Here is a 22,646-nt window from a genome sequence, read left to right as displayed (position 1 = left end):
ATATTTTCAAGGTAACTATGGCATTACTGATCTTCTCAAAGCTGCATTATTTGGAGGTGTGTTGCACTACTTAAGAGACATTATGCTTTTTAAAACAATCTTACAACGTCTGTAAAAATATACTCGTAATGAAACCTCGCTCTAAAGTAATTATAACGTGGAACAATTTATGTGGTTGTTGAGTATCCATTTCTCATACACCTCAGTTGTCTTCAATTTCATACGCTGGAAGGTCTTTTTTATTATTTCTCATTACTTCCCTCCCTCCCATCATTGCATGTTAGCTGCTCCCAGCTAAAGTGTGAAAGCAGCATCAGAATGAATGTGGCTGTTGTCTAATCAGTTTTCCTCCTCGAGGTGAATTCAGAGGACATGAAAGTCCTTAGAGACGGCCGTTAGGAAATAATTTTCATATAATGGAACTATAGAGACCAAGCCAAGATTACTCAGTGTAAGTTAAACAAGAAAAAAAAAAACACCATTGGGACAGCCAATTATGAAGAACTTTTCACTAAAAATGTTCATATTTGGTGGATGGGCTACATTACCAGCTTCTAAAATTTAGAAAGTACTCTGTAACTCTCAGTATTCTTTAGCTCTTATTTACTCTGGAGGGTAGTTTGAAAGAGGAAGCTAAGGATTCCTTATTTCCACTTTATTTGCTATCCATGTCTTTAATTATGTGAAAAACGATCTCATGTAAATTGGCATTGATTATACCACTGGCTAATAAGATTTGTTTTTCTATTAAACAAGCTTTTGCAGTCATTATGCAAATGTATTAAAACATGCCATGTTTACCATTAAAAAGTTTTTTGTTCTATCCAGGAAAAGTGTCTTTAAGCAACTCATCCAGAGACAAAAAAAAATACTGAATAACATTTTAAATGTCTTACAGAACAACACATGCACTGTAGACACAAGTGAGTTAGTTCTACATTTTTTTGCATAATCACATCAGTGCTGCTGTGAGTTAAAGATGTTATTATTCAGTTTGGTGCAAAAGTGTTTTGTACTTTCTTTGCTAAGATTATCCACTATGGAAAAGGAAACAGGGGGTGCCTGACTAAAACATCTAAAACAAAAGTATTTGATGCTAACAAGAAATTTAATGAGGTTATTTCCGTCTGCGCCCTGATCTTACCATGGTGTAAGGCTGAATCATGCGGAGAGAAAAAGGAACTAAAAGAGTAACATCCACATTTTATTAGCAGACTGAATAATTAGGCCAACCTTTATCAGTGTTATTGTGGTAAAAATATTCACAATGTTCACTGAGAGGGTTATAAACAAGACATTCAAGGGCTAGATTTTATTAAGCACCAGATTTGAAGGCCAGCTTTTGATTTGCAGCAGTCTAATTATTATAGTCAGTTTAATTTATTAAAATTTTTATTGACAAGATCTATGCTTTCTGCCTGCTTCTTTATTTAGCTAAAGTTTCTGATGAAACTACTTCTTGAGTCACAGTAAATTAATTTTTAATACTAATAAAATGTTCAAAACTAAAATACATTCTAAAGATAATTTCATTTTAAATAATTTTTAAAAGTTGTAAGAACTTTAGGAGACAAACAGAGAACATAATAAACAACCAGATGGGTTAGTTTACAGTTACGTGATGATACTGAAGTAATGCTCAAAAGCTGCAAAACAATCTCAGCAGTTCGTAAACTTCATGAACATTTTTGTTCCAGTTAAAAAGCAGCTTTATCATTAGGACTTTGGGGTAAAACTAATTCCTGTATCTATAACTTTGACAATGTCTGTGAACTTTGACTCTTAAAATCTTGAGATGTTTTCAGGTACTTCACAAAATTCCTAGGAAAGATTACTCAATTCAGATTTAGGATTATCTCAAATGTGATAATCTACTTTCAGTCAAATTATCACAAGCGTTTCAGTAATTACAATCTTACTGTTAGAGATCCCACTGTGTATTCTGTAATAAAATTATCTAAATCTACAGTCATTAGCCAATGGGCTTCCCAGGGATCTGTATAAGGTTACCTAATGTTTTTTTTTTCTTTTTTGTTCAAAGCACATTTAGTTCTGAATAACAAATAAAAATAACCATAACAGATTTCTTCTGAAAAAAATAAACAAGCTTCACAATGGTAGTTGATTTGCCCCACACTTAGAACAAGCAAAAATATTTGTCAAAATCAGTCAAAAAAAACACAAAGAGGCAACACAACACAAATGCAACAACCTAAAGACAGAAAGCTCCAGTCTCCCATATTTCTGAACTCACCCTCTGTTGGTAACAATAGCTTTCTTCAAGTGAATGTAGCTGGCAGGAAAAACTCCCTGTGAAACAGAAAAACACTGCATAAGTAGAAGAAGTTAGAGCTAAACTACAATCAGCTTTTTTGAAGAGTTGCATACAGTCATATTCAACATAACCATCCCATTTACATATAGTTACCAGCACATTTTTAATCAAGCCTGAGGTGTTGTTCTATCTTATAATAATATGACAGATTTGCAGGAAATGTATTCAGCAGAGTTTTTTATACTAGATTTTTCACAGTCTTCTACTTGTGCTGACAGAACAAGCTTAAAACATCCAGAGAAAAGACAACCTGCCATGTATATCACGGCTATACAACGTGGGACATCTTAGAGGAGCACTGGTAAATTATTCATAAAAGACACTGAAAGTTAAAATAGAAGCTTCAAACATACAGAGCGTGTGTTTAGTATCTTTTAAAATACCGGCAGTGCTTTCTGTAAACATGATTTTCCTAAATCTTGATCTCTCACATAAAAGTGGAGTTTTTGTTTATGATGCTTGTTTTATGTAAATGTGCGCTCTTGTGAGCAAAGTAATAGACAAATTCAGTAATATTTCACTGCACTGGTTTACAATTCCCATTAAACAAAAAAAAAAGTTCAACTAACTTATTTCTAAACTTAATAATAAAGCAAAGAATAATTTTCCACTTTCTTTTGTTACAACCCAAAAACTGAGCATGGCAAAATTAAGCTGAAAMATAGACTCATACATTTTTTAAAGTGTTTGAAGTAGAGCTGCAGGGCTCTTCATGGTCCCTTAAATTTATTAGAAGTTTTTCATAAATGTTTTAGACCGTTTTCTGTAAAATTTAGAGAAAATCCATGATGATATGAACAGAAAAAGCTAGACAAGGAGTGATGAAAGTGACCCAGATTACAATGTGTCTATAGCAGATTCAGATAGTATCATACCAAGTTTCTGGAAATGCTGTTTTAATAAAAATATCTGCATTTCAAGCTGCTACACCTACTCAAAATATATATATAAAAAAAACAAATCTGAAATTAGCATCCACGCTAAACAGATTAATAACTCAAATCAATTGTTGGGAAATTGTTCTCTGATTTGCTCAAATGAAGCCAGTCTGACAGGAAGACCCATCCATCCATCCATCCATCCATCCATCCATCCATCCATCCATCCATCCATCCATCCATCCATCCATCCANATCCATCCATCCATCCATCCATCCATCCATCCATCCATCCATCCATCCATCCATCCATCCATCCATCCATCCATCCATCCATCCATCCATCCATCCATTCATTTTCTTACACCCTTGTCCCTCAGTGGGGTCGGGAAGGTTGACAGGAAGACCCAACATCCCATATGAGTGGCTTTGGAACTGAACTTATTCCTTTATGATTCTGGGTTGGTTTTCATAAAAAAAAATTTATAAACCAATAATGTAATCACCTACTTCCTGGATTTAACCCAGAAAAAGATAATGTTACATTAAACAGTGTGTTATTCAAATAGTTTCGAGTCTGCTGCTCTCTGATAACCTTCTTTTAAAAAGGGTGTACTATAATTTAACTAATTAGAAATTTAGTAATGTAAAAGCATATCAAAAGTATCTGGGTACCACTTTCATAAAGGATGATTGTGACTGCAGGGCGAAAACTGGCTGCAGGAGGAGAAGCTGACATCTTATTAGGGAAGGCTTCAGACTTCACGTTTCACACTGAAAGACACATTTTCTTATGAGGGAGTTTTTGTTTTTAAGCAGTTTGAAGGGACAGCGACACATTGTCATCAAGCCTAACACTGAATAACATTTCAGCAACGTCTCTTCTCTTATAAACTATGTGATCTTTGCTCGTGTGTCAAATTACTTCTGTCTGTCTGTCTGTCTTTTGACTTTTTATTCACACAATAAAAACACAAGTGCCCAACTCTGTTGATGACACAAAAGTGTTCAGCTTTTCTTTGAAAACTGAAACAACAGAACTAAACTTATACTATACGCACAAACAAGAGAATGAACACACGTGTGTCTTCAAGACCTTTAAGTAAGATCTGTTGAGAGCTGCAGGTGTTCTGAATGCACTGACCTGTAAACTACCACCTACTGTCACAGCTAACTAGGCAGAGACAAGAACAAGATGTCATGTATGAATGTGTGCATGAGAGGTCGTGTTGTGCTGTTCCTAATTTAGCTGATGGTGTCAAAACACCAAGCCAGTCAGAAAAGGTCAACCCGATACAGAGAGAAAATGAAAAGAAAAAAAATACAAGAGAGGGTAAAAAAGAACCATAATAAAGTATATATAGAGAAGAACAGCGGAAGTAAAAGAGGAACTTAGAAAATAAATGACAAATCAGGCTGCAGTGAAAATGTCATCCTCCCACAAATGATCCTGTCTCCCTCTGGACTCTTAGCTGCAAATACCTTATTGTCACCTTGTGTTGACCTGTTTTAAGTGCCTTTTAGAGGCCAAGCGTTATCTTGAGTCTGAAATATGYCACATATCATATAGTGTCTTCCAAAAAGAAAGCAAGCAAAGATACACAAATTTAGAGGGAGAGTTRCACATTTTAAACCACTTAATGGCTGATTTCATATCCAATTGACAAAAAAATTATTGCTWTTGTTTTTGCTGTCAGTCAKWTGTTAAATTGCATAGAAATTACACATTTGAATATTGCACCTACCATTAGTGTAAACGTAGGTATGATGTGAACWTAAGGAAGGAAACAGACTGTTCAGTCTTAGTATGTTAATATGCTGCTACTGCTTGAACAATACTTTGAGTCAAACTATATAGGWTTTGAAGAACCATTGCATTTTTTATTATTATAGTATTTCAAAAACAGTTAAATACTGTAATGATTACATTACTGTACTGTAAAGTTCCATTGCTGCAAAGAGCCATGAGCTCCAAGCCCCTTTCTTGCAATATGAAATCAGTGTTTCAAATTGAATTTTAACATATATTTTTGAACGAGCATTGATYATCCTGCAGTGTTCCCAGGAAGCAGCCTGGGATGAATTTAAAAATACGCAGAAAGAGCTTTTTTCATACTGTACAGGACATGCTGATAGATTTCCTTTAATCCTAAAAGTGAGAAGAGAGTGAAATACTGAGAATACTTTTCCAGCTAAGAGAAGGGATACCAAAACCAGACTAAAATTGTATAAAAAAGCATAAAGTGAAGAACATGAGAGAATTAGGACTGTTTGGTAATAAAAAGTAAACTTTTAATGTTGCTGATTTGTCGAAAGCAATTATGGTGTCATGAGGGGTCAGTAGAGCAGTTAATCATCAAGCACTCTGTTCATATCGAAGCTGAAAAAAAAAACTGTTACCGCATGTTTGCGTCCAAATGTCAACACAATCTAATCTCTTCAGTTTGTAAAATATTTGTCCTGGTTGATCATACATCGATCCAGCCTGTTCTTACTCACTTTAAAAACAGATTATCTGCTAAAGTTATTATTATCACCTTTTGTTTGATTAAACAGATCTGCTTCCCTTCTTAACGGTTCAGCACAGTAATTGCCCTCTATTGTTTCATTGTCATCACACCTGGCGATATGTTTGGGATAATCTGCATTTCATCGAACTCCATTCATCTCTAAATCAAACTGAAAGCAGCCACAGCTGTGCTTCATCCTTACTTTTGACTTCCTGATTTGTCCCTCTCTTGTCCCACTCTTGTCCCAGAGGAGGCAATCTCCACTAACCGTAACACATCCCTTCTTTCTTTTCCATTATGAGCTCTTCTGTTTTTTGYAGCTCTGCTCATTGTTTCAAGTGAGGATTGTGTAGCTTCCCTCTACAGCTTCATGCAGCATCAGAATAAAATCTGGGATGTCATTTAGCATGGCGCTTTTGGATGACAAAATAACTTTGATATTACATCATGACCACCAGTCTTAAGCTTCAGCTAAAACAAAACTAATTGGAAAGACAGAGAAAAACAAAGAAAAGAGAGATAAATTTGCTCAGGATTATATGTAGCTGAGTTTGATATGTGTGTTTTAGGTTAAATGTTTCTAGCATTGCATCGGCTTTGTAAGCCCCAGTTAACCCAGGATTGGATGGAGCAAGAGTGTCCAGAAACTCAACAAAAAAATATAAAAACAAAAACTAATTTTTAAGTTTGAGTTATTTTTAAGTACACAATGTTTAATTCAAATTGTTATATATCCTTAGATACATATGGTTGTAAAATAAATCTTAAAGCAGGCTGCCCTTTCTATGGCCTCAATTCTGAGGCTAATCCAAGCACTGATGAAACTCAACATGGAAAGTTCTCTGCAGTGCAGAGGATTAGGAATGACTCAGAATAGGAAGGCATTTCTTCAGGGAGACACAGCGATTCGCTTTAACTAGCACGCCCATTGTAAAGAAACCAGGTGATTAAGATGGAACTAATAGGATTGGGCTGATGCCTTTATGCTGAGGAAAAAGGGTAACAAAACAGACAAACTCAATCGCATTAAGTCACACAATCACACCGTACAACAACAGAATGAAGGCATAAGAATGCATAATGTAGTATGCATATTTTTGCACGTAAGCAAGCATTGTAATGCACAAAACATACATAGAAAAGATGTTTTGTTGAAATAAATGTATCCAAATTGGGATCATGTCACGTTGAGGCTAATCACAACAGAGGAATAAGACCTGCAAGTTTCTTAGCCAGTATTTATGTTTCTCTCTCACAGCCTCATTTCTCCAGATGTTGTTTCTGGAGCGTGAAATAAACCTGTACGTTAAAAACAAACCGAGTGTTTCCTATTGTGCTCCTTTTGAATCCTTGCTAGCCTTGTATAGCAGCCTTCCCAATCATCTTCTGAATCAGTGCAAGTACATCGCTAGTCTGTGAAATCTCCCGTCCAATATAGGTTGTCTTCCACTCTTGAATATATATTCATCAATTGTGATGACAGTGTATGTTGAGTCACTGAATAAAAGCAAACTATACTCTTCAGTAATAAGCCACATTATTTTTGTTTTAAACCACATTAATGAGTACAGTTCCAGATGATTATTGATGTAGATTTTCAAAACTGCAAATCTCACATTAGTGCCGCTGTTTGTCTGGTGAGGGCAATTAATTCTCAATTTATCAATCATAAAACCTTCTAAGCCAAAATGACTTTCTACCCAAATTGATCTGTGACTCATCATGCACTATCTTACATAACGTGGTGTTAAAGAGGTAGTTTCTGAGACCAGCATACTGATACTGATGCTGATCTCATGTGTTTCAGAAGGCCAGAGGTCAGTAATGCTGCATCATTTGAAACAGAACTGCAACTGACCTCATGCATTAACCTCATCTGTTCTGCATGCGGCTGTTCGGACACACCTCACATCTGGCACGTTTCCATAACAGACTAAAATCACATGAAATGTTCCCTCAGTGAAGCTGCAAATGACGCTCAGAAAGAGTTGTGTTTTACTTTTAGTGTTTGTCTTCCGCCTCCTCTTTCTCTGGTAGGAGGATTTTTATAAGCAAGAGTTTTTCTCCTATTACAGATGATGACTTAGTTCAATGACTCATTTGATTTATCATAAAGAATATTATGCTTCTATGTCTTGTATTTGTGTTGATATTTAGTATTTTTCCACCTTAATTTAGACAATCTGCAAAATGCTTTACAAATGTTTGTTTTTGTCTTTAGTTCTTTAAGGCTTCAGCAGCTCTTGGAAGAAATATAAATTATAGTTGCTATGGTGATGCTACAATGACCCATCAACGCTGAATAGGTTTCTCTACTGCAATGTTCAGAATTTCTGATATTTGATTATCATGAAAAAACATTAGCTTAAACATTTTTTCACCTATGATCCCTCCTTAATGGACTTCCATTGCCCTTGCTGTAATTAACTGCAGGGCATGCAGCCCATGTTGTTGCAGCTGAACGAAGACTTTCAATCAGTAAGGTGTCACATTCTTAATTCTTGTTTTTTGGCTAACCAGAGTTTAATATATATTAAAGCAGTTTTAGGTCTTTAATTAACCTGTATGTACAACTGTTTTTGAAGGGCACTGCATTGCTGCCCCACCTGCAGTGATGTTCCTGCATTGTCAAAGCAAGATGCCAACCTCACTGTGCTGATTTCTGATAACTTTGGGTTATTTCTGTAACAGAGGACTTTTACTTTACGGGTTTACCTGTTAAGTTAAAGTTTACCTGCTAGTTAAAGCCAGTTACCTGGCTTGTAACAGGTAATGCTAAATGAAACATTCAGATCCAATAGTAAATCTAAAATGTTTCTAATTATTTTTTTCTGCAATGTCACATTTTTATGAAAGACTAATCTTGCAGTGTTGGTTGCTGCATTTTCAAAAGTTATTTGAGTAAAATAATTTTATACTCAATATAAGTATTCAATAATATTCATGAAAAACAAATTAAACTCTTCATCGAGCTAAATTTAAAAAAAATATTAATTAAATTTTCTGCCAAGAGGATCAAGGTCTGCAAAGGAACTCTGGGCTGCAGAGGCATCATCATGTATTAAAGTTCTTTATAAACTTAAAAGTGCTCAGACAAGTTTGTCAACTTTCTCACAACAAATACAGAGAATAAAAAACAAAAGTTTGTAGCTAAGGAAAAAAAACAAAAGTTTTTCTTGATAAAATAAAGTTGTTTGGCAAAAGGAGAGTCTGTCTTACCTTGACGTTCGGCTTCCTTGTTGAGAATCCTCTGTACCATCCTTGAAGAAAAGAAAATAATCAGTGACAACAGCAGGTAAAAACACAGAATCAAAATGGTTATGTCAACAGGTCGACAAGTTTTGTAGCTTTGAAAAAGTTACTTGAGTTCATTTCTGAAGAAAAAATTGTGATATCAGAAGGTAAAATAAATAAGTTATCACTAAAGCAAACACCATTTAGGGCAGACATTATTAAAAAAAAATACAAATAACAAAATTCACCAAAACATGAGATAATTCCATTACCTTTTCTATAATAAGATAATTCTGTTAGTTTTTCTATAACAAAATTATATCTAGTTATAAGAAAATGAAAAAAAAAATAAATAAATAAAACGATCAAGCTTATACAAGCTTAAATGTGCATAAAATGACTGAAGTAAAATGCAAAATTATATTTGTTTTTCTGCAAAAGAAGACTCAGCCCATATTCACAATGCAACTGTAAGGACATGTTTTGGTAAAAAATAGCATGTTTGATATGCAACATCATTCATTTTTTATGCCAAGACTTTAAGTGTTAAGAGTTAACTGAAATGTATGAAGCAAGAAATATTCTATATCACAAAATAAAGACATATAACTCAAATAAATAAAATTGAATATTATTTTCTTTCAAATAACCCCTTTACGCATTAGACTGACATCAAATCAATATGAGTAATGTATGTAGGATTTTTTCTTCTGTAGGCAAAATGCATGATTAGCATTGATTTAGGATCCTGCAGTCTAAAAGAGGAACCATCAGTTTTACATTATATGATGAAATAAAAAGTTGTAGAAAGAAAACTTGAGTCACTGACCTGAGGTGTGTGAGTGTCTGTGTGTGCATGTTTGAAAAGATTGGAGTGAAAAGTTGATGGCCTAGTTGATGTGAGTTTACACTGGACGCTATGAGCTCATGAATGTGGATGACAAACTCTGATAGAGACACTGATGGACATGAAGCCCCGGAGCTGGAGACAGATTCAGTCCATTGCTCTTTACCCTGTGTGGGTAGCTATGTGCATACGTTACTAGATTCTCTATCTTTATGGGGACCAATATGCAAAAATGAATGGACAAAACTAAATCTGTCAAACATGGATAACATGTAAACAGTATTTCTTTAGTGTTTAACAAGATCAATTCTTAATTAATGCCACTTACTTGATATCTTCTCCAAACTGCTTTACTATATTATTTTTTATGAAAGCATATGCAGTTACTTGCACTTTGCAAATAATCTGAAATGTGCATCACGCATTTCATCTCAAGACCTCCTTTGTCAGATATCCTTAAATTAGATCTAATATAACCAGTTTCCTTCAGAAGTCGAGAACTAGCTTTAAGAACTGATGTTTGAGGATGCTTTTCATTCATTTTGACTGTTTCAAGATGTAAAAAACTGGAGAGACATGCTCCAAACATCTGAATTTCAGATATATTGAAGCAATAGATGGGTTTATACTGCATTAGAGCTTGATTGGCCCCACAATATGTAGCTCAGGCTACAGATCTTTAGGTGGAGCTCACACGCAGGTGGGAAAAACAATAAATAATGTATGATTCTTCAGAATTATATATAACATAGTGTTAGTCTTTCACATAAAATCCCTTTTTTGAGGGTATAATGTGACAAAATGTGGAAAACCACAAAGAAAAATACTTTTGAAAGGCTTTGTACCATGTAGATTAAACCAGAGTAGGATTTTTCAAGAGTCTTGGGAAACTAAAACTGAATATTTTGGTAAATGAGGAGAATTTACATAAAGTTTATAAATATTTATGATGGTCTCCCATCATAAATATTTACTGAGTGAAAAATGTGCATCACTTTTGGGTTTTTCCTCCTTAAGTACAGCAATTCGACAGAACCATAGTATTCGTTAACAGAAAACTACTACCCTGAGACACCTTAAGTTATATTTCTCAGTTATGAGTCACTCGGCCTACAGACACTAAAATGTTGAGTGGGGATCTTTCACAACTCAGCCTAGCTGTTTGCAGGCTAGAGTGAGAATCAGATTAGTGACAGGCAAAACTGGGTCGGTTTCAAGTTCTCATCACTGATGGACCTCCTTCTCCAGCCAGTCTGAGAGTATACCAGTCTTTCCACACGGAGGAACATCCATCAGATGCCTCAGCAGAGTACGAAGCTGTCATCAAAGTGGACTCAAGTTGAAATAAAACCTTGACAGCTGAAAATTACTCATATCCTTGGAGTTAGTATTTCAAGCAAGAGCCCACAGGCAGACATCCTCTCAGGCAGATGAGGCGTCATTTGTCTCCATTCAAGTGGAAATGAAAATGATTGTGTCTGCAGCTATTGAAAATTTTGAAGGTGAGTGATTACTCTTTGTCACAGTAAGGAGAAAGAGACAATTATTTATGTCAAAATTATGCATTTTACATCTTTGGGCTCATTAGAATACGAACTATGTACTGTAAAATGTTAAACAAGAAGGCAAAACTCAAAAGTTAGAAAGATTTGTAACATGTCAAATAACAAGGTAGGACTGACAAGATGTCATTTTGGATTTTGTAGGATGTGTTTTAAGACTGTTTAGAAAGAGATGAACATCTAGGGACATTTTTATGTCCAGTTATAAAATAATAGATCTTGAAAATGATTCAGTGATGCCATAAATCTGAGTATTTGACAGGATTCTTCACATTAACTTTCATCTTATCATCTCTCAAAATTATTAGCTTAATTTCTCCGCGCCTCTTCATAATCTGATTTGAATATGGAGATGAAAGTTTAATTGGACGGCTAATTAATAACCAATCAAGACGCATTTATCACCAGCGCTAAGATGTCTGTGTTACTCCCAGGCCTCTCATCTATATGATAATCAGAGAGTAGTTGAAGCTGCAGTGTCAGGGTCCATTTCTAATGGTTTTAATGGCTAAAAACAAAATCTCTGCCAGGCGCTCTTATGTTATCAGAGTATCATAAATCTTTTGAAGTAGAGGTCGCGGAGCAGGTGTTTGTGTGGTGAATCCATGCATACAAGTATGAAACGCACTCTTACCCTGGTGAAGAATAATCATTTTTCCCTCCTGTAACCCAACGGATCACCCCATAGTTATTAGAATAATCATTTTGAACTATTATGAACATAATCCACCATAATAATCATGATAAATCATTTTCAAAGGGGGGCAGCTCTCACGGGGCCTCTTCTGTGGTATTAACAAAAAGACTTAGCTCATAATGTGGGCTGCATTACACAACTGATTTCCATCAGGCAATCAAATCAGACAAATATGAGTCTTAAATGACGCTTCATATTGCTGTAGAGAACACCTCGAGCTAGGTTATGAGAAAAGGAATTACTTGTTTAACCAATAATAAAACCCAAGGGGAGCATTTTCTCTGTAACTTCAGTTATGACCATGATTTAATAGAGCTGTAAGCTGCAGCTGAGGCCCCAGACTCACCATACGCAAGCTACAAAATACAATCAGTGTATGTGTTCAATTATTAGTGGGCAAAAACAAAACTTTTTTATTCAGTTGGATACGGTTGGTAACATATCCTTAAAAACAATACAACCTTCTTAAAATCAATAATTGTAGTGTGCTAAATTCTATCCTTAGGAAAATCATGGTACTTTATGACAACCGCTTTGAGAATTTTCAGAAAATATGCATTTGCAATATTGCTGTTCGTAATGGCTAACCTAATTGTTCTTCACTTTCCTCTTCCTCTGGTGTCATCACAGTGTACTCACCACTCTAAGATTGAGCATCTCTGTCACCATAATTTAAATCAACTGTTGACATCAGTGGCATTGGGATTCCATCCAACTGGAATCATTATGATGGTGAGGTAAAGTGCACAGACATCAAATGGGAAATGTAACCTACAATTGGAGGACTAGACATACAGCTGCAGATTTAGTAGTGTTGTTGTGAAGACCACCTAACCCGAGACCGAGACAAGACCAAGGCTTTTAGGGTTTGAGACCAAGTCGAGACCAAGACTGAGGGAGTCAAGACCAAGACCGGCACACTGTGCTACATGACATAATAAAATGTGAAATATGATCAAAATTGCATCTTAAATTGATCTGAAAGATTCAGATTCCCATAAAAACACATAGATATTAAATACTTAAAGCTGAAATAAATTTAACCAATATCATTATCAATTCAAACTCTTTGCTCTGCTTTGCTTCCATCTCTGTGCCACACTCGGCGGAGGTCTCTTCCCCTCCCTAAAAAGATAACGCCCTGAGCGGTTGCCCATACTGCCCATGTCATAAACCACTGTCTGCACCATAAAACATATTAATTAAGGCAATTCACTAATAAACAACGCTCAACTATGAACACTGACCAAGGAACAACAAGCAAGAAATAACCAAGCACAAGGCGCGTACTGTGACTGTTCTCACCCTCCCTCCCACTGCATGAGGCCAGGCAGCGGAGTGCTGTAATGTCTGCCACCATGACAGGTGACGAAAACAAAGAGCAATGAGCATGCTCTGCACTGTTCCACTTTTGTGTTTTATTTATTCGCTAATTAAATAAATATCAATGTATATAGTTAATAAAATAATAATAGCTACTGCATTTTACACAGAGCATTACAAGAACAAAGAAGCTTCAGTCCTATCTTCATAATAAAGAGCCGTTCAGAAGAATCGGATTGCTCCTGAATCTCACTTCACTATATTGCAGACTTTGGTCACTGTGTTGTCCCACATATGACACGTCAGTTAAAACCTCCGCACAATAATACAGCGCTTGGGTGACCGCGTTTTTTTATACAATGTGTCCCTGCACAGCTAGCTTTGCTAACATCACGTCAATGGAGCTTACCTCTCTTTGAGCTTCTTTTCTAAGTGACGTTAAAAGTTAGACGTTGTCCCCCACCGTCTGTGAAAGTGAAGCGCTACTTAATTTACATGTCGCCATCGGATTTCTTATGGTTTATGTAGCGGGATGCTATTACTAACTATTAGATAGACATCTGCCACTCAGAGAAAACCACTGCGCATGTCTTGGAGCGAACAAAGGGGCAAGGAGGGTGGGGGCGGTGTAAGAAAAACACTTTAGTCACGTTATTGCTTGGATGTTAATTGGTATGTTTTGCATCCAGTAAAAACAAAGATATTAACAAATAAACTGGAAAATATGCTGGCAATTTAGTAACATTTCCATAGTTGTGGTCTTGACTAGTCTTGAAATAAAATCCTGAGTCCTGAATGCCCGAGACAGACTAGACCAAGACCAAATTCTGTGGTCGAGTCCAGATACTACAACACTAAGATTTAGCAAATATAAACTATTCTCCATGCATTCTTTGGTCCTTATAAGTTAAATATTTCCGTGTTTTGACTAGGTAAATATATGTAAATAAATATCTGGTTTCAATCATGTTTTAGCCTTTAAACAGCGAAGAACTACTCCTCCAGGATTTATCATGCATACTGTATGTGGTCATGCTCCGTGAAGTTCGAAAGATAGGATCATTTTCTGGTGAATTCTAAATTTCATTTTCTGGTTTGCTACACCTACAAGAAGCAAACATAAATGGGTGTCCTCTGTTGGCATCATTTCCTGGTGCTTCATCTTTCTGAGGGCAACATGGTGTAAATTGACAGCCCCTGCTTCACATTACATTGAAATATGTTGCATCCACTCTGAGGGGGTGTCGATCTCATGATAAAGTGTGACACTTTAAAATGTCAGTGCACCTTGAAGCCATGGCCAACTCTACATCCTGGCTCTGCCTCTGGAGGAGAAGCTGTCCCATCACTCACATTTTTGTTTTGCTCCTTCACTGATGGACTAAATTTACTGCTGTTTATCAATATTACTACTGAGCAGCAAAGAGAATCAGAAACATGGCTTTAAGTCTAAGTCTTTAAAGCTGTTGGTGTGTGTTAACACAGTGCCAAGACAGAAAGTAATTAGCAATGATCACAAAGAATCAATTCTTTATGTTACTTGAAGTAAAGAAGAACTCCAGGCATTTTCTACATCAATATTCAGAACAATGAGGAAGCTTATTGAAAAGTAGAAAACAGTTAAGACAAATGCAAATACACCCAGGAGTAGATGTCTTGACAAATTCACTCCATTGTCTGAAAAAAGTGTAACGCTCACGCAATGCTCAGAAAAAGATCACAAAACCCCCCAAACTCCACTTTTACCTCCTCAGGCCTCAGCATGTTAAATGTTAATGTTCATGACAGTCCATTACAAAAATACTGAACAACTATGGCATGTTTAAAAGGATTTTCAGGTGAAATCTTTCTCTTGTTAAAAAGAAAGTGGCACTTTCACCCAGGCTTGCAAAATAGCATCTGAAGCTACAAGAAGACTTCTGGAACAATGACCTTTGGACAGATGAGATGAAGTAGAAATGCTTGACCAAAACACAGAACAGAAAAAACAGCATTATTGCTAAAACACCTGCACCACCTGTTGAGGTCAGCAGTAGAGGGATGATTATTTAGGCTTGTTTTGCTGCCACTAGGCAGCTTGAGCTCTACTACGAACTCCTCTGTATACCAACGTTTTGTGGAGTATTAGGTGAGGTGATCTCATCTAATAGATGCAAAGGTCCAAACTTCAATGTGACTGAGATTCTGTGGTAGGACCTTGTGAGAACTGTGCATAAACAAATATCTGCAAACCTCAATTTACAAAATCAACATTGCAAATTCCTCCAAAATTATGCAAGAGACTGAAAGCAATTTCCAAAAGCACTACTGAATGTTATTGAAGCTGAAGACAGACTTACATTTTCTATGGCCAGCATTGCTATTTTTACTTGATCTTTTTCGAATACCAGTGATAGGGTGGAATGTAAATTATGCTTTCATAAATTAGTTAATTCACTTATGTTGCATTAACTCATTTTGAAACACAGTAACAATCAGATGATATTCATTGTTCTTGAAAAATAAAACCCTACAATTGAGAGAGAATGTGCTTGTAATATTTTGTGAAAAACTAATGGGCAAAAGAATAACATTTTTATTCAATCAAAACATTGTAAAATGTTTGACTGGCAGCTGTTTAGAAATTTCAAATACTCAGTTTTCTATATCATGTTTGCTGTTTCGATGGATAAAAAACTGCAGAAAGTGAAAGGTGCTTTCAAACACAAAAAAAAGTCAATTTGAATGACAATTTTACAAGTACAGTCATTTCTAAAATTGAGCTCTGCCTCTGCAGCATCTCTGTAACACCACATTCTATACTCACTCAGTTCAGAACAAGACAATAAAATGACGTTCAGATTTCATGCACTCTGCTCTGATCAATATTCAGTGTTCAAAGGACCCTTTTAACTATAATGCTGTTCACATAATGACAGTAATAGTGGGAATCTTCATATTATCCTGAGGAACTTTGATAAAAGTAAGGCCTGGTTTGGCCTGATAATCACTGTGCGTCACGGGAACACAGTGATACCGGTTTCTGCCACATGAGCTCAGATAATAGCCTGTGTTCCTCACTAGCAGTGTTGCATTTCATAACCAGAGCAAATTAGATGCTGATAGGGTGCAATGGGAATAGCTGAACCTTTCACACAACTCTGTTTTGGTCAGCAGGCACAGCAAGTGCAGACTTGGAGCTGCAGAAACTGAAAGAAAGGAACAGGAAGATGGGGGAAGGAGACTACATAAAAATAAATAAATAAATAAAACAATAAGGAAGGATAGGCGGAGATGACAACACTAGCGCATACTGGAGCTAGTAGAGAGAAGTTAATCCATGCAATTTTCTTCCACCCATCAACAGAGCATTCCTCCCTCTCCATCTGCGTCTCTTCGCTCCTTGCGGACATCTTACCACCGGGGTGAAAAAAGGCCTAATCAGCCACTGGCACTGGATATATGCTATTGTCCTGCCCAGCTGTAGCTAATAGGCAGCATTCTCTGTTATTATCTCCAAAACAACACATTCCAACCTCAGCCTCATGCTGGCTTGAGATGGAGATTTTGGAAGTCAAATTAGGAGCAAATGTAGAATTAGCAGGAGCCAATAACTTTGGCCCTTATCCAGAGTATATACAACTGTATAAAAATGACAATGGCAATATGTAATACTTTGCTTTTACTGAGCAGTTTTTTTGTCTAAAAAGCTGAAGCAGCATTCATGGGAAAGATGTTCTATCCAGTTACCTCATAATAAATAAAAATGACAGTCTGAGGTTAACAGCAGGACAGGAGGCGACTACCTTGATGAAAACTTTCTCTTTCACGGTGGTGAGACGTGAAGTTAGTTTGAAACTAAAATGTTCCACCTTTTAAGAAGAAAAAGGCTATTAATATTTCTAAAATGTGACTATTTTAATCACTTGGATATGTCTTTCTGAACAATATGCTATGTAAAGATGAATCTCTAGAAACTGAAATTTCTCCAAAAAGCCCTTTTCTTAGATAAAAGTACATGTAGAAAATTTAAAGTAGTACGGAGAGTCTGAAGAAAGATTAAAAGTTATATAATCCAGGCTACAGAAGGTCCAGTGTGAAGTTACCTACTGACAAGCTTTATGTGGGAGCTAAATTCATATTCCAGCCGACTCTGGCACCTGCTCCCATTTCTAAAAATATCATTACCTGTTTTAATCACCATGTTATCACATATGGGGTATTGTCAAGAGGAAGATATGAGACGACAAACCCAATAATGTAAATTAGATGAAGGTTCCTATTAAAACAACCTGGATTTTCCTAACACCTCAGCAGTCGTACCAGACCACCTCCATAAGCCAAGGAGACCTGGCTAAGTAGTGAGAGTGAATACTGAACAGTATCTACAGATGGGCTCACTTTTCTGCATTAAAAATCTTTTATATTGAATCTACGTACTATTCAAATGTTTTAAGATATTTAACTTAGGGTTTTCATTGACATGCAGACACTTAACAAAATAAAAGTTTAAGTAAATCACTCTGTCTACTAAATTTATATAATATTGGTGGAATTTTTACTGAATTGCTGACATAAATGAACTTTTAGATGATCTCCTGATTTATTGTGATGCATCTGTATACAGTCTTTCAAGTATGAAGTCATAAAAATATTGAACTACTTTATGGACTACTTTAAACATATGCAAAAAAATTCCTTTAAAACTTCTGTGAAATATTAATATCAATATCTGACCCCTCACTTCTCATACATATATGACTTGACTCAGACCTGTTATGCAGTCAAAGAAATGTGAAAATAAGGCAAATTTCATAGCAAACTGTCTCTTGATGGGAAGCAGAAGGAAATCAGCAGCAAACTGTCATCTGCAGATCTCTGAATTCTATAAGCAGTTTAAAAGTCATAGATTTACATATTCTTAGGACATTTACTGTAAGAAAATGTACAAGAGTATCATGAAGAACAGCTGCTGCTTGAAAGGCATTTACAGTCTAATGTTGATTGTATTTCGCCTCATTTCTCCAGATGGTAGGGATGTAATAGTAGACACTGGTCACAGCTTGAAGACTACCTCAGTTTTCATATGACGGTTCAAAACTCAGTACGACAGAAAACGTAAGGAGGAATCTAAATTCCTATTTTTGTCTCACTGATTTTAAACAGAAATGTAATCCTCTTAAAATAGAGACTGACAAACCAACCATTTTTGCTAAAAAAAAGGCTAATAACCAACTCTAATTACTGTATTTTCCACACTATAAGGCGCACCTACAAACCTTAAATTTCCTCAAAAGCCAACAGTGCGCCTTATAATCTGGTGCGCCTTATATATGGACCAATATTGAGCCACAACAGGTCTAGCAACTACGGTAAGCAGTCGTCGACTTCATTTTCGCCCGTAGAAGAAGAAGCGTACGGTGCATGCTGGGATAGTTGTCAGAACGCTGGTTTGTTAATAAAGTTTGACTGACCTATCTACCTACCAACCTGATAATCAGGTCGTTTACAGGTCATTTAGCACCACGTTTTCCACCAACATGCTGTGCGCGAACGGAGAAGGGTGGCCATCGTCCGCCCACGCCCCGGCCCAGAAGGCTCTCCTCGCCGACCCGAGTCGGACTGTTTTGTTGACATTCTTTATGTCAACAAAGTGGCTTTAGACATTCATCCGGGGTGCTTCGATTAGGGTTACCAAGGGACCAGCCCCTATACGTTTAAAGCCGGGGGAAAGAGAGACAGAGACTGCAGCGGCAGCGTGTCGGTTGGTCTGSGTTACCCAGAAAGCAGTTGGGCACAATATCGCAACACCGTGAGTGAAACAATGACTGGGACAGCCTACTATATAAAGTACTCGGGGACCACTTTTTTATTATTACAAATCCAGATTTGTAGAGTACGGAACAAATCGTGTTCCGCATAGGTTCAATACGGGACGGGTGGCAACCCAAACTGTAGCATCTTTTCTATGCGCCTTATAATGCGGTGCGCTTTATATATGAAAAAAGTTTTAAAATAGGCCATTCATTGAAGGTGCGACTTATAGTGCAGAAAATATGGTACGTATTTATCACTGGGTATCAGTGGATTATTGGTAACTCCATTAAATAATTGTTTTGTTAAATTTGAACAAAACCACGCAATCTATAAAATGTATATTAAGAAATGAAAAAAATATATATTTTACTTAATCTGGCCTTGATTTAATGCAAATGCTGAACTTAATACATCATTCAATCCCGACAAGAAACAAGGTGGTGCTTAATTAAGCAGAAAGTGTTTTTAGTGTTTGTAATAAATCCTACATGATTCATTTGCATGATTAGACACTGTATCACTGGAAACATAAACATTTTGCACACTACTGATTAAAACAAAGCAGGTTAGTCTTTTAAATTCTTTTTAAAATGTATCCCTGGATAATCAATCTTTTTAATAAGTATATAATAATGTGAACAGGAAGGGCTAACTATAAAATTTTCCAAGTTTCTCTCTCAGCTTTTCTTCAGGTGAAAGTCACTCGTGTATTCCACAAATGTTATTCTTTATTTATTTATATATATGAAGGGTTTTTATGATGTAAAAGTCTTACCTTCAAATTTTTCCAAGATCTGCACTGTCTCCCCCACCTCCAGAGCCAAACCCTGAGTCACTGAGCCTCGGAAATTACAGATGACTGTAAAGGAAAGGACATGAAAGGAGAGATGAGAATCTGAAGACATGATGAAGGTGTAACAATTACAGCCATTGTAGAGATACCAGAGATCTCTGATGAGCAAAGGTAATATCATGAAAGATTAATTTTATTCATCATGGAGGAGTCCATTTGACTTTGTGTAGTTGGAAACACATCCCATTCATGCAAAAGCTTTGTCCCCACATTGTTATTGCAATGTCAAGTTTCAGTTCCCTAATGACAGAACTATGTTTGCAGACTCTCCCATACCAGGAGCTGTTTATGTAAATATTCCTCATGACTGCACTGATGTGCCCAGAAAACAACAGATGTCAGAGCTTATTCCAAAGCCGAAGTCACAATAAGTTGCTCCATACAAGACTGAAATATGAAGAGGCAAAAAAAAACCAACAAATAAATCACCTCAGGGTAGATGAATATCTCACACTACTCAAAACCATAGTAATGCTATTATCCTTGGCTTTTTCTTCCAGTACGTCTCTTCACACTGTTTTGGTTGCCTTAGGTGATCTGTAACACCTTAGATTCAAATTATGATGGATTTGCTGCATTTTCTGAGGTCAATAGTCAACGTTATGGCTCATCAATGTGAAGTCAAAAGTTTAGACTGGTTTAGGTTCGGCTGTAATCTTTAGTTAAATGTTTGGTTATTTAAAGGTCCTTTGCATTTGCTATTCCAAAGAAGTAGAATACAAATAATGAACCTGATGTCAGACTTACAAAGACCAGAATTTACAATGTTATGCGTCAACCTTTTCTGGATGTTCTCAACAATTAAAGGAGATAATAGACCAGAAACAGGCCCAATATTTGGTTAGTATATATTAGAAATAGCTACAAAATGACAGTCTTAATTTCTATACATATATCAAATACAATCTACAGACAACTCAGGATTGCACCAAAAAAATGAATGTTCATGTCATCTAAAATAAATTGTGAACATTATCGGACCTCCAGAGGACTGTAAGAAAAGGTTTGTTGGATAAAACATGAAGGCAAATTGCTACGCAGGAACTCCCACAAAAAGTATGCCCCACTCTTTCTCCCTTGTTCAGAAAGAGGAGTTTGAGGAAGCGAGCTTGGGCTGCAGTCTGCACTCTGAATGTAGTACAAGCCACAAGAGAAGACTTTAACTCAACATATCTGCATCTGTCTTTGTTTAACTGACTGTAAATGGCTTTGTGTCTGAGACATCTTAAAAGATGCAGCAGTCTTTTATGCTTTCAAATTCCATTTCATTCTCAGGCTGATCAACTAAGGACAAAGCATATTTTATGACCGAGATGAGATACAGGCTTCTGTCATCCCAAGTGTGCGAATCTCCTGTGTTACTGACGTTTATGCCTTACATGTTTATGCCCCACATTGTTTCATTTATTTACATTATTTGCTTTGCTTCTAGCACCTCACACATTAAAAAAGATGCACAGTGGCAAATGTGTTTAGATATTTGCACATGCTAAACATTTCACTTTGATTCTCAAATCTCCCACAAAGAAGGATCTTCAACTAATGCAGTCAGACGTCATTCTTAAAGTTTTGAGGAGTTTCTTGTTTCTTGTCAGGACCTGGATTTCTATCAGAATATATCATTTTTTCTAGTTCTTTGTTTTTTCCTCTTTGTTTGCTTCTGTTTACCTGCTGTTTTTGCAGAAGCAAGGACAACTGAGACTCAACACAAAAGTAGGTAAAAACTGATCATATCTACCTAAATTCAGGAGCAGAAAATAGTTTTGTTCCAATGAAAGGAGCAAGATTTGTATTTAACTTAGATGTTGGAGTTTGTATTGCATAATCTTTCAGAGAATTAATTTAACTGAACCTTCACTTTGGCAGCTTGTTGCTTTTAGTATTAAATTTAGGTAAAAGATACTCAGTTTATGACACTATTTCTATCAACAATCAGACTTCAACTTTGAATCACTGTTACTTTTATCTCTATAATCAAAGCAACTTTCTCTGCTCATGTAACTGCCTATCTACTGCTGTCATCATTCTGTCTGTAACTGTAATGCCTTCTGTCTGCCTTATTAGTGCTACTCAGCGTGGTGTGATTGCTGCTGTTGGGATTCTGTCATAGGGCCTCCCCTCTCTGTCTCTGCGAGTCTTTGATTTGTTCACTGTGGCTCGTTATCGTCACTGTCAGTCACATCATTGTCAACGGCCTCGTCGGTCTGTCAGCTGTCAGACACTCGCCCACAGTCTCACCCTGCCATACCTCAACTCTCTACTCAGGCCACATGTAAAGAGTGCAATAAATACTGCCATGAGAAGGATGCATGAAACCGGAAAGTCTGAATTTCAAAAGTAAAACTAGTTGAACCTGATTTTCTTAACCACAGACATTTATTTATTTTTTGGCAGTTTATTCATGAAATGTGTGTGCTTGCAGCTAATGTAAGTCAGGTTTCAACAAAAGTTGATTTCAACATCTATATTTTTTACAACATATTGGATGTATTTTTTATTTGTTTTGGCTTTTTAAGGAAAGCAACAACTGTGGTCCCTTTGTGTGTGTGTGTGTGTGTGTGTGTGTGTGTGTGTGTGTGTGTGTGTGTGTGTGTGTGTGTGTGTGTGTGTG

At 36.4% G+C, this 22,646-nt stretch overlaps 1 protein-coding gene across 1 annotated transcript in view; it reads right to left on the bottom strand.

Annotated features, from left to right (window-relative positions):
- LOC103464845 (dedicator of cytokinesis protein 3-like) overlaps positions 1–22,646 on the bottom strand; it is a 162,217-nt gene that overhangs the window by 80,907 nt on the left and 58,664 nt on the right. The window contains exons 2-4 of the mRNA XM_017304637.1: positions 19,958–20,041; positions 8,943–8,983; positions 2,255–2,310 (exon numbers count right to left, since the gene is read on the bottom strand). Of these exons, the coding sequence (XP_017160126.1) occupies positions 2,255–2,310; positions 8,943–8,983; positions 19,958–20,041 (181 nt within the window). The remainder of the gene's footprint in view (positions 1–2,254; positions 2,311–8,942; positions 8,984–19,957; positions 20,042–22,646) is intronic.

Source organism: Poecilia reticulata, linkage group LG5 (genome assembly GCF_000633615.1).
Source record: "Poecilia reticulata strain Guanapo linkage group LG5, Guppy_female_1.0+MT, whole genome shotgun sequence".
NCBI lineage: Eukaryota > Metazoa > Chordata > Actinopteri > Cyprinodontiformes > Poeciliidae > Poecilia > Poecilia reticulata.
Note: the sequence above shows the minus strand (reverse complement) of the source record. Positions and strands in the feature narration are given on the sequence as shown.